General features: G+C 40.5%; 2 protein-coding genes across 3 annotated transcripts in view; both read left to right on the forward strand.

Moving 5' to 3' along the window:
• LOC127875117 (TALPID3 protein-like) overlaps positions 1–12,880 on the forward strand; it is a 159,351-nt gene that overhangs the window by 62,485 nt on the left and 83,986 nt on the right. The window lies entirely within an intron of this gene.
• On the forward strand, positions 10,024–12,528 carry LOC127875122 (probable E3 ubiquitin-protein ligase IRF2BPL). Its single transcript, XM_052419952.1, has one exon. The coding sequence runs from the start codon at positions 10,554–10,556 to the stop codon at positions 12,324–12,326; it is 1,773 nt and encodes a 590-aa protein (XP_052275912.1). The 5' UTR covers positions 10,024–10,553; the 3' UTR covers positions 12,327–12,528.

Consider the following 12,880-nt stretch of genomic DNA (forward strand, 5'->3'; position numbering starts at 1 on the left):
CTAGGGTATCGCACCCGGATTCCTTGTATCTCAATACTGTCTCTTCTGCTTGCTGTCTCTTCAGCAAAAACCAAAGGACCCCATCGGAAATAAGTGCTTGCACTTTCATGGGTTATCCTTGACCGCAAGGTCAATAGAAATACATAAAATTTCATGTACATAAATTAAATAGTCTGAACAAAATATAGTCAGTCCATGAAATAGACTAAAGTAAAACATGTTGGTCCAAGAACAAAATCGTCATTTCAAGAAAAATATTGTCGGTAAAATACAAAATAGTTTACGGCACGAACGAAATAGACAGGCCACGAATAAGATGGCCAGTCCATTTGCATTTAAATACTAATTCGTATATTAACAAAATATTCCGTACCAAAACAAAATATATATTGCAAATTACACAAATAAAGTTATTTAAAGATCAGAATTTTTAGTCACAAACAAAAGGGTATATCAGCAAAGATAGTCTGTCCAAAAAAGCCAGTCCAAGAACAAAATCGTCAATCCACAAACGTAATAGTCCGTCGATCAGCGTAAACGTCCGTCTGAAGACACAAAGCTCGCATGCGTTTCCGTATGTAGAAAACTAAATTTTTACAAGTCGCTCACAGAGGCAGCAGATTCCGCTCAATCGATGAATTGTTCGTGTGTTTGCCGTGAAAAACTCCATACCAACAGGGTTTGTAAATGATATAAACACTGTTAAGGAAGGTATGTTTCCAATTGTTCTTGTCTGGTATGCGCTCAAGCCGACGTATAGTTGGCACAAGGCATATTGTTCCGCGGTTGAGCCAAATGTTGACTGAAACATATGGCGTGTTTGTAAGTGCAGTGATGATGTGGTTTGCACTTCTGTTAAAAATCATCGCGGTAGTTCGCTTGCAAGATTCCGTAAATGTCGGTTTACAAAAAACAACAACACAGAAACACAGCATGATTAGCATGTCGTCTGTGGCGAGCATGGGCGGACTGCAGAGGCGGATCTGAGACGAAACTTAAAGCACAGTCATTAAACCTCGTTTTCACAGAGCGAGGCTCGAATTCATGATTGTGGATTGTACGTTGATGCCATGGAGACATGTTAACACTCCTTCCAGTTTCGTTGCCGATCAAATGTTTTGATGAATACGTCCATCGTAAACAAGTTTCGCTAAGTATCGTATTGATCACTGTTCTTTAATTATTGCACTCATTGTCATGTTTTGCATAAACAAGAACTAGTGAAACCAATGCGTGGGTGAGCCAATTTGTGGATAAGTAATAGCCTAAAGCTACCCGCAACGTGTGGTTATGTGAAATCATATTGATGCCGTTTTCCGGAATGAACCTGAAGTGCGAAACAACGCTAAATGTGCCAGTACCTTTATACGTATTCATTTGTTGCGCGCGAGACTGTAACTTGCCTTTTGGTGTCGGCGTACAGATGTAACCGTATGACAGTGTCTCCGATTCTGTATGTTGTTGCTCCGTTAAGTGACGAGACACTGTGACCCCCTGATACTGCTGATAGTATAACGGAATCACCATAGGTTTACAGATTTCTCCAGTATATTTGCGGCATCGCGCTAGGTTAATAAATATGTTTTAAATTAATAATCTATTGCATTTCTGACAATTTTCCACACAATGGTGACTCATAAACCTTATTATTTAAATTTGAATGCATTTTGATGATTTAGCGCCAATTGTTGACGCTTCTTTTAGTTCACCATGCGATAAACAAAAATCTCATTAATTCTAATTCATCAAAAGAAGATGAACTTTGTTATTGCACTTTAGAGCCGAATTCGTCGTTACATGCAACCGCAAAGCAACCTTCGTCGTAACATTCAACCGCAAAGCAACCTAAAGATTGAGGATCGTTTGTAATGTCTTTAAAATAGAATTATGTTTATATGTTTGAGGGACTTGTTCACAGATATGATTTGTTATTTGTCAGTAAATGCATTTAATTGCTAGATTTAAACTTATGAACTGTTGATGCCTATACTTATAGTCTTTTGAAGACAGTATGGGAGTTTCATATTAGATTGCTCGTTCCTTGATCGTTTATCAATTCATGGATCAATTTTAAAATTACTAGAAGATATTGAAAACTCTTTTTGTTGTTGATGTTCCTAATCCGTTTACAAATAATCGAACAATTATGAAACATTTTAAATAGTGTTGCGTTAGAAGTGCCTGTGAGTATATTCGCAAAATGTGAAATGGTTATCGAACGCACACGCAAAAACACGCAAGCAATGAATCCAATCACGATTTGTACGTCGCTTTCTCATGCGAAAATTGTTATTTACTGAGGTACCTGGTGTTTAACCCATTTATGCCTAGCGTCTGGAAAAAAGGCTTTGGCAAACAGCGTAGACCCAGATGAGACGCCGCATGATGCGGCGTCTCATCAGGGTCTGCGCTCTTTGCTTAAAGGAATTTCTAAATATAGAAATAAATATACTACACATCCTTTATTATGCCCCCCTTCGAAGAAGAGGGGGTATATTGCTTTGCACATGTCGGTCGGTCGGTCGGTCTGCCGGTCGGTCCGTCCACCAGGTGGTATCCGGATGATTACTCAAGAACGCTTGGGGCTAGGATCATGAAACTTCATAGGTACATTGATCATGACTTGCAGATGATCCCTATTGATTTTGAGGTCACTAGGTCAAAGGTCAAGGTCACGGTGACCCGAAATAGTAAAATGGTTTCCGGATGATAACTGAAGAACGCTTATTCCTAGGATCATGAAACTTGATAGGTAGATTGATCATGACTCGCAGATGACCCCTATTGATTTTCAGGTCACTAGGTCAAAGGTCAAGGTCACGGTGACCCGAAATAGTAAAATGGTTTCCGGATGATAACTCAAGAACGCTTATGGCTAGGATCATGAAACTTCATATGTACATTGATCATGACTGGCAGATGACCCCTATTGATTTTCAGGTCTCTAGGTCAAAGGTCAAGGTCACAGTGACAAAAACATATTTTTGGAAATAATTTGATCCAATTTAGAAGGATGGGAGAGTCCACTAGGCATAAATGGGTTAATTGTCGCGCTCCCGTGTGATGTGATTGATGTCGCGTGAGTACATGGAAAGTCCAGCGTGAGTACATGGCAAGTTTAACGTGAGTACATGGCAAGTCTAGCGTGAGTACATGGCAAGTCTAGAGTGAGCACGCGACATTGACAGTGGTGCGATTTCTTAATTCCGTGAATATTGCGTGTGCGAACGACAACCATCGCGTGCGTGCAATCCACTTCGTAGCCCCATAGATTGGTAAAACGGAACTTCCTCACTCTTCCAAACGCGCGTGAAAAATTGTTTTTTTTCGCAACTAAAATTCTTGGTCTATTTGCTTACTCATGTGTATTTTGCTTGCAATGTGTTTTATCTTCACATCACATTGACAGCCAGTAACAAACCTGTTTGAATGTCGTATTCTATGAAATGTGCGAAACGCATCCCATTTCATGTGACTCATTTAACATGCATGCCACTGTTGTGTCATAGCTCGAAATACATTTTGAATAAAATATGAGATGCAACTGTCGACATTACGGTCCATTCCCACAGCTAAAAAAATCGCATCGTTAAATGAATACGAGTAATTTATAATATAGTATTTTACTGGCGTATCACAATTTTCAAACATACCAAACAACCCCCCCCCCCCCCACCCCCCCCCGCGAAAAAAATAAATAAACAAATAAATAGTTGAGAGACATGTGAAATGTATGCGAATATTAAACACTCGTCATTACGTGTTAAAAGGCATTGTCGCCGTCTAAGAGGCTTAATAAAATCTTAAATCCATTTGTTCGGTTAAGCTGTACTGTCATTGGGTAATGACTATATACATAAAACGACCGCTGCCGGCCCCCGATTTGCATAATTTGGATGCCATAAATCCAGCGCTCGCGATGTATTATCACGCTCCCTTTCTGCTTTATTGAAACTTCCAATCGACGGATACCGTGCGGCTACATAATTTAAGGGCTTCCCAGCGGCCGTTAGCGTGTTGCGGACTGCTTATTGACTGATATTGTCGATTGGAAAACATCGGTACTTGTAATAAACGAGCGGACTGGTAATGAGCTTTAGATCGAATATTGCATGACGAATTGAAATTTAATAGTGTAGTGAAATATTGGGGGCATGCTCTCAGAAACATGGTGTATGGGTGTGTATTCTTAGATCTAGGTCGTCACCGAGATTCACCATGTCTAAGCAAAGCTTGTTCGTGCTCTCTCCAAATTGGTCCTTTTGTACACTTTTAACATTTTCTCCATGAATGCAGTTACTTTTGGCTGCACAATCTGTTTTAGAAGACGGACGAGCGTTCAGCAAGCGTGTCTTATCCCAGATAGATATTTGACTCGTTTTTTTTTCATCCATTGCGTTTTTTTTGCTGCTCAAAAAGTAGTGTGTTTAAAGCTCGTTCTTCCTTCACTCAATTTCAATGTTGCCCATGTTTAGCTCTACTGGCCGAAGGCCTGAAGAGCTTACTAGTATGTCATGGCGTGGTTTCCGTCGTTCGTGCGTGCGTTCGACTTTATCTTGTTTACGCGATAAAGTCCACAGTTTTCAACCGATTCTTTTCAAGCTTGTTCAGTGTCTTTATATTAATGAGGACTCGAACCCTATTGAAAATGGGTTACATCAGAGTAAAAAGTCCAGAATTATCTCCCCTTGAATCTGAGAAAATTGTGAAATAAGGCTTGTTTACGCAATAAAGTCCACGGTTTTCATCCGATTCTTTTCAAGCTTGTTCAGTGTCTTTATATTAATGAGGACTCGAACCCTATTGAAAATGGGTTACATCAGATAAAAAAGACCAGAATTATCTCCCCTTGAATCTGAGAAAATTGTGAAATAAGGCTTGTTAACACAATAAAGTCCACAGTTGTCATCCAATCATTTCCCAACTTGCACAGTGTCTTTATCTGAATGATGAGTCAAACCTTATTGAAAATGAGCAATATCGGAGTTATAAGTCCAGAATTATCTCCCCTTGAATTTGAGAAAAAATGAAAATCTTTAACATTTTGCCATTACTTTTGCAATATTTAAGATAGCAACTTCATATTTGGCATGCATGTGTATCTCATGGAGCTGCACATTTTGAGTGGTGAAAGGTCAAGGTCAAGGCCATCCTTCAAGGTCAAAGGTAAAAAAATAATTCAAAGCGGCGCAGAAAGGGACATAGTGTTTCCGACAAACACATTTCTTGTTTGTTTACATATAAAGTTCTATCCTTTTGAAACTTCAACGGGTGTTTTATATCATCAAGGGCCAGAACCCCACTGAGAGTGAAGAAACTTTGTCCAACTTTTTGTTGAAAAGGAGCCATTTGAAGTTTTAATTTTTGGTTTCTTCTTGTTTATGCGATAAATTTCCCATTTTGGGTCTGTTTATTTAAAATTCAGATTGTTCATACTATCAAGGGCTTGAGCCCTATTGATTCCAGCCAGTAGAGCGATTCAGTCGCTAATGGGCCTCTTGTTACATTTGAGCCTCGCTCTGTGAAAAAGCGTTTTTAGCTCATCTATTTTTTTAAAAAAAATTATGAGCTATTGTCATCATCTTGGCGTCGGCGTTGGCGACCGGTTAAGTTTTGCGTTTAGGTCCACTTTTCTCAGAAAGTATCAATGCTATTGCATATAAACTTGGTACACTTACTTACTATCATGAGGGGACTGGGCAGGCAAAGTTAGATAACTCTGGCGTGCATTTTGACAGAATTATGTGCCCTTTTTATACTAAGAAAATTGAAAATTTTGGTTAAGTTTAGTGTTTAGGTCCATTTTATTCCTTAAGTATCAAGCTATTGCTTTCATACTTGCATCACTTACTAACTATCATAAGGGGACTGTGCAGGCAAAGTTATGTAACTCTGACTGGCAATTTGACAGAATTATGTGCCCTTTTTATACTTAGAAAATTGAAAATTTGTTTAAGTTTTGTGTTTAGGTCCACTTTATTCCTACAGTATCAAAGCTATTGCTTTCATACTTGCAACACTTATTAACTATCATAAGGGGACTGTGCAGGCAAAGTTATGTAACTCTGACTGGCATTTGGACGGAATTATGGGCCCTTTATACTTAGAAATTGAAAATTTTGTTAAGTTTTGTGTTTTGGTCCACTGTACCCCTAAAGTATCATAGATATTGCTTTCATACTTGGAACACTCGCAACTATTATAAGGGGACAGTAAAAGGACAAGTTGCATAACTCTGGTTGTCATTTTTACGGAATTATGGCCCTTTTTTGACTTAGTAACTTTGAATATATGGTTAAATTTTGTGTTTCGATCCACTTTACTTCTAAAGTATCAAGGCTTTTGCTTTCAAACTTCAAATACTTTCATGCTATCATGAGGTTACTGTACCTGGCAAGTTGAATTATACCTTGACCTTTGAATGACCTTGGCTCTCAAGGTAAAATTATTAAATTTTGCTAAAATTGCCATAACTTCTTTATTTATGATTAGATTTGATTGATACTTTGACAAAACTACTCTTACCTGACAAACCACAATAGACTCCACCCAAACCATCCCCCGTGCCCTCCCCCCCCCGTGCCCACCCCCCCCCCCCCGAATCCCCCCCCCAATTATTTTTTTTAAGATCATCTCACAAATGACCACCACACCCTCACACTATACCCCCCCCCCCCACCCCGACCCCCAATTTTTTTTTGAAACGGTTAAAAAACACAAATATTTATTTTTATTATTTTATTTTTGAAATACCGTCCAACCATCGCACCCAAGAATCCCCTCCCCCCACCCACTCCCCCCTAATTTTTTTTTTTAAAGATCATCTTACAAATGACCACCACACCCTCACACTATACCCCCCCCCAAAAAAAAAATAAATAAATAAATATATATATATATTGCATTTTTTTCACACTTTTGGAAGATAATGTTATAAATGTCCACACCCCCACAATATAGACCCCTCTTCACTCCACCCCTCCTTCCTTTGTGATTGAAATTGAGAGTCCCTTTCACCTTTAAAAAGAAAATAGATGAGCGGTCTGCACCCGCAAGGCGGTGCTCTTGTTATGATTTTGCGTAAAGTGTCGTCCCAGATTAGCCTGTGCAGTCCACATAGGCTATTCAGGGACGACACTTTTCGCTCTTTTTGCATTTTTCGTTTTAAGAAAGTCTCTTAGCAAAAATCCATTTTAGGCGGAACGTGTCGTCCCTGATTAGCATGCGCGGTCTGCACAGGCTTATCTGGGACGGCACTTGACGCACATGCATTAACTACCTTTTTCACAGAGCACGGCCCATATGTACCCGGATCATGGCCCCTCTAATTCCACATTATTCCGTTGCATGTAGATACTGTTCGTTGACATTTTAACACTTAGATAAATACGTGTTGATACTGGTTGTTGAAAGTAAACCGCTCTTATATACAAAGTAAATGCAGGAAAAAAAATGTAAGTTTCAGATTTATATTGACTGCTACACAAAAACCGGAGGTACAATTATGTAACATAATTGAAAATGTTAAAGTATTTGAACAAAATTCAACCAAATGTAGCTTATGTGACATTCGTTAATATAAAAATATCTTGTGTTCTACACGTTGAACTATTCACTCTGCTACACGCAGACAAACTTTCCCTTCAATAACTTTTTCATGATGGGTTTTCTGTAAAAAAGGCACACAGTTTCTTATGGGAAAGAAATAATGTCTTGTTAGAATAACTCTAGACATGGTCAAATTTCGTATATTACACATTACAACACTTATCTGAAAAAAGTATACACATTGTTTAATAAATGGGCCATGCTCTATGAAACGGGGGTTTACTGCATGTGCATAAAGTTCATTAAACCCCCTTTTCACAAAGCGAGGCTCAAATTTTAAAACGAAAATTTGACATCTTTATTACGTAGCAATAATAACTACGCTTAACCTGTTTATGTCTAGCGTCTAGAAAAAAGGCCTTGGCAAACAGCGTAGACCCGGATGAGACGCCGCATGATGCGGCGTCTCATCTGGGTCTGCGCTGTTTGCTTAAAGGAATTTATGTAAAGAATATTCTAAATATAGAAATAAATATACATGTACTGGACGACCCTAATTTTGGAAATACATTGATCCAATTTAGAAGGATGGGAGAGTCCACTAGGCATAAATGGGTTAAACCCTACTAGTGAATGACTACGTTATACCATTTGAATTTCTACGTTTACTACACGTATTATCAAATCGCTGAAGGCACTGAAGTTGTTCGCTGTTGTCGTTATTGATTAGCTTCTGCGCATTGTACAGGCTAATCAGTGTACACAGGCTAATCTTATTTGACGTACATTACGCCCCGTTTTCCCTGAAAGCAGCCAATATGTACAGATTTCAATGATACACACTAGACTGACCAATGTCGTCTTAGAAGTTGGTATATACACTCACTGCTAGAGCAGAATCTTTTGTCGTCTGCTGCAGACAGGCAGCAGTAATCGTTCCTAGCAGAGTGAGTTGCGGTTTTTACCGTACCATAGGCTTCTAAGCACATACTGATTTGCAAAATATGCTCTGTAAATTTAGTCGGCCGCTAACGCGACCAACTAAAAATGATGAAACAAGGCCACTGTCTAACATCTTCATTTTTTTAATTATACAAAAAGCATTGCATTTTAATATATATCATGTTAGCAAGTAAATACAATTTAAACCTGATAATTAAAAATATGTTGTTGATTTGGAACTCTCGTACTCATAAAGCCTTGATCTTTCTGTGTGTTACTCTTCTCGACGAACAACTAGACGTTGACTCATCTTAATGTATTATGTATATTAAAAATATCTAGTGTTTTTCTCGCACAGTCGTGTTATGAATAATAATGCTCACTTTGTTAATTCATTTCCGCTCCACATTTTCCGGAATATGGCATGTGCAAATTTTAATTTTGACATCTTCTGGGTTAAACAACATTTCTACGTGCTTTTCGATAATAAATAACATCACTTCGTGTCTTGAATTTCAATAGACTTAGTTATGTTATTATGTTGATAAATTATGGTAGTTAAAGGTGTTAACGCATTTGTTTTGATCTCGAAGCTGCATTAATCTGTCTATGTATAAAAGGTTTATTTGCATATTAGCCGCGCTCCGAGAAAAGGGGGCTTGCATGGTATTTTCTGTTTAAAGGATGTTTAGGCGCAAATATCGTCCCTGAAATGCCTGTGTGTACTGCACAGGCTTATCTGGGACGACACTTTACGCACTTGCATTAAACCCCCTTTTCACAGAGCACGGCCCCTTGGATGATTACCGCGACTATGGACAATCGTCTGCTATTTTAGTATGTTCATTTTCAGCAATTAAGATGTGTCGCGTTTGGTGTTTAAATGTGACTTCCTTTGTCATATTTAAAGCAGTTAAATGACAAATAATCATGGCATTAATATAAGTGAGTCAGGTTAACATGACGTTTTTGCTCGGTCACAAGATATAATGTTTGATTTATATGAAGGCGCATAATTTTTAATGAATACCTCTTCTAGAAATAGATCCTCTACTGTTGACATTTAAGCGCCGTTTTGTGTGTTTACATAAAGAAGAAAACTCAATCGGGAATGCCCCATTAAAATGTCCTACGCACCAACGATTTTTTACGTTCATATTAGGTAACACGTGGTTGTGATTTTTCAGTATCCAGATTCGGTTTCAAGTGCGCCCATGTGAAAAGTATGTGTCGTCACATAACAAAGCTGAGTCAGTGCGATTAACGTTGCACTTGTCAACAAGGTTTAACAGATTTTAAGTCAAATGTATGCTCATTCTTCGGTCTGCTTCGTCCTGTTATCTGCTTAGCTGTCACGTTCTGTTGCCTGCACGTTGAAAAAGTCGTATCTAGGAGACGGGAAATATTGCCGTAGTTCCCGCCATGCACTGCGCAGATATCGCTGTTTGCAGTCTTGGTAATCGATGATTTCTCCCCACAGTTCGCTTAAATGATTGTCGTGCAAGAAGGAAAATTAATATTTTTGCAATTTAAATTTGCCGATCCAGGTCATCTCACGCTTCAGACGGAATTTTTATTATCGCGATGATTAACAGCTGAGTGTTTATGATTCCGTAATTTTAAATGGAAAATCTATGCGCGCTGTGACATTTTTCTGAAGAAATTTGTTATCAACGAAAAAAGCGCTTGTGGCATATTTGTCATCGCGAGGTGTATTTGCCCTGTATCCATTTTATCGTGGCGTGACGTCACGAAGTACTTGGCAGGTTGTCAAATCGAATATTGTCGTCTGCGCTTAAACAATTCGCGGTGAATGTTGGCAGTCGAGCGTACATCTTCAACACAGCTCAGTTGTTCGTTGTGCGCTGTAGGATACGCACGTATTTTAAGCAGTCGGAAAACGAACGATTATTCACACGATTGCCAACTTGTTGTATATTAAGGCAGGTATTTGTGCTATGTCGTGATTACTACCGTTGTGTTATTATTCACGCGGAAGTGGGACTATGTTTAAGTAATAGAGTAAATAGTGCAAGGACTTACAGTAATTTATACGTGCCGAGATGTCGCTGTCAAATCGCTCGCAGCGGCAACAATGCTATTTGTGCGACCTGCCGAGGATGCCTTGGGCAATGGTACAGGACTTTTCCGAGGCCGTGTGCCGCGGGTGCGTTAATTATGAAGGTGCAGACAGGATAGAAATGGTGTTGGATTTAGCGAGACAAATGAAGCGCGCGACCGGGTTTAATGAGTCGCGCAGCGGCCCCATGAAGCCCAGTCCCCTCGGACCGATGCCGCCACATCCGCGCACTCACCACGAACTTCCGGTTGCAATGGAGCCCCCGATTCGCGGGCATCCTGGGGCGCCCTACGGTGAGCGATTCGAACGATCTCGACCGATGGTTGGCGAGTTCAATGGGTTACCCCAGGGTATGATCCAGAACGGCTCCCAGGTATCCAGTCAAGACGGGAAGTCGGAACTCCATCGGAGCACGCACGGCGTCCCCACATCGCGTGCAATGAACTACCCGCCGGGCTACCATCCTTCGATACACGGGCCTCTAATGAGCGGACCTCCACCTGCGCACAACATCAGCCAGGGACGGCCGATTACAAATGGTAACGGGGCGGTGAAGGATGAAGAAGATAATTCAAATCCGAGCGGAGATGAACTATGGAAACGGAGATCACCGGAAGATAAACGTCCACCAAATGTACGAGATAACTTGGCAATTCTTGCCACTGTCGTACCTTTTGAAACTCGTTATAAGAAGGACCCCACTGTTTGCGGGCGCGTCATCGGGTTCGACGTTCAGACCAAGGCAGCTAATGAATACGAACTGAAGGTTTTTACGGAGTATCCGATGGGTTCAGGGAATGTGTTCTCAAATATCTCAGCGCTTTCGAAGCAGATGACACAGGACGCCTCCACAAAGGACGCATCTCGCGGGATCCCTCCACCCGGACTGCGAAGTCTCGAGTACGAAATGAAACACGGCAGTGGGGACTGGCGACCTCTTTCCGAATTGTTAACCGACAACGTGAGAATATTCAAAGAGCCGCTAAAGAAAGAACTGTTACCCACTTTGTACATCAACACAAGCCTCCCACCAGTTCCAAGCGCATCGATGTATAAAATGCCGGCTGGTAGGGCGGCGTACCCTCTTAGGGGAAGCGGAGGATTCCCTGAACAAAACGGCCGGAAGCGGAAGGGGACTCCAGACCCCGATAGTGACCAAACAGATCCCATGTCTAAGCGTCAGTGGTATCCTAGTCATTCCGAAGCGATGAAGATGGCGGGTTACCCTCAAAATTCACCGCCCATTGGAAACCACGCGCCGAGTCCGCCCTCGGGATCAGTTCCGGGACCTTCCGGTCAGAATGGTCCCTCGCCAATGGCGGCCCTTATGAATGTTACCGACACTTTAACCGGCGTTCCACCGTCGGTTCGTGAAATGAACGGACGGGTTTCGATCAACGGCACCCGTCACAATATCCATTCCCCGTCAGCTCTACAGAGAGGACGCGACGGACACGGGAACCTGTCGGAATCGGGGGCAAATCCGGAATCTCTTAAGTGTACAATATGTCAGGAAAGACTCGAGGATACGCATTTCGTTCAGTGTCCGTCTGTAAGTGAACATAAGTTCTGTTTCCCGTGCTCCAGAAACAGCATTAAGTTACAGGGCGCGGGATCGGAGGTGTATTGCCCCAGTGGGAAGAAGTGCCCCCTCGTGGGCTCGCACGTGCCCTGGGCGTTCATGCACGGTGAGATTGCCACCATTCTGGGCGAGGATTACAAAGAGACAAAAATAAAGAAAGAGATGGACTCGTGAACACGGAGTGTTCGTATACATAAACGTCTGAATGCTGTTGCTTTCTCGTTATTTTAAGCATTTTTTTACATTTCAATATTTATTAATTTTCATCGAAAATACTTGTTAAACATTCCTGTTTTGTGAATCGTAATGTCTAAAGTGCTTTTACTATGTGATTTTGTTATAGTTTTATTACCTATCATATACAGTGTGGTATGTACACTCTAGTTGCGTTATTGCTTCGTCCTTGCTGCTCGTTATTTAAAGTTCCCATATCGACAAATAATATATACTTTGAAACAGAACAGCACAAAACTTTGGAATGCAAAATACGATATTTTGTCTTTGTATATAAATTTCGATTGCGAAATTCAACATTTTCGAAAGTTAAAAGCCTGTTTATTTTAGAGTACTTAACACATCACGTGTTTTTGCCTTAAAGATATCATATATTCGACTGAAACAAACTGTGAAGTAAGCATGTTAAATGTTTTGATAGCCATTGGCAAGTTGTAAATTGTAAATAACAGTTAACATTTTCCTTTGACAAAGGCTTTAGCTGGATCGATTTA

Source organism: Dreissena polymorpha, chromosome 3 (assembly GCF_020536995.1).
Source record: "Dreissena polymorpha isolate Duluth1 chromosome 3, UMN_Dpol_1.0, whole genome shotgun sequence".
Classification (NCBI taxonomy): domain Eukaryota; kingdom Metazoa; phylum Mollusca; class Bivalvia; order Myida; family Dreissenidae; genus Dreissena; species Dreissena polymorpha.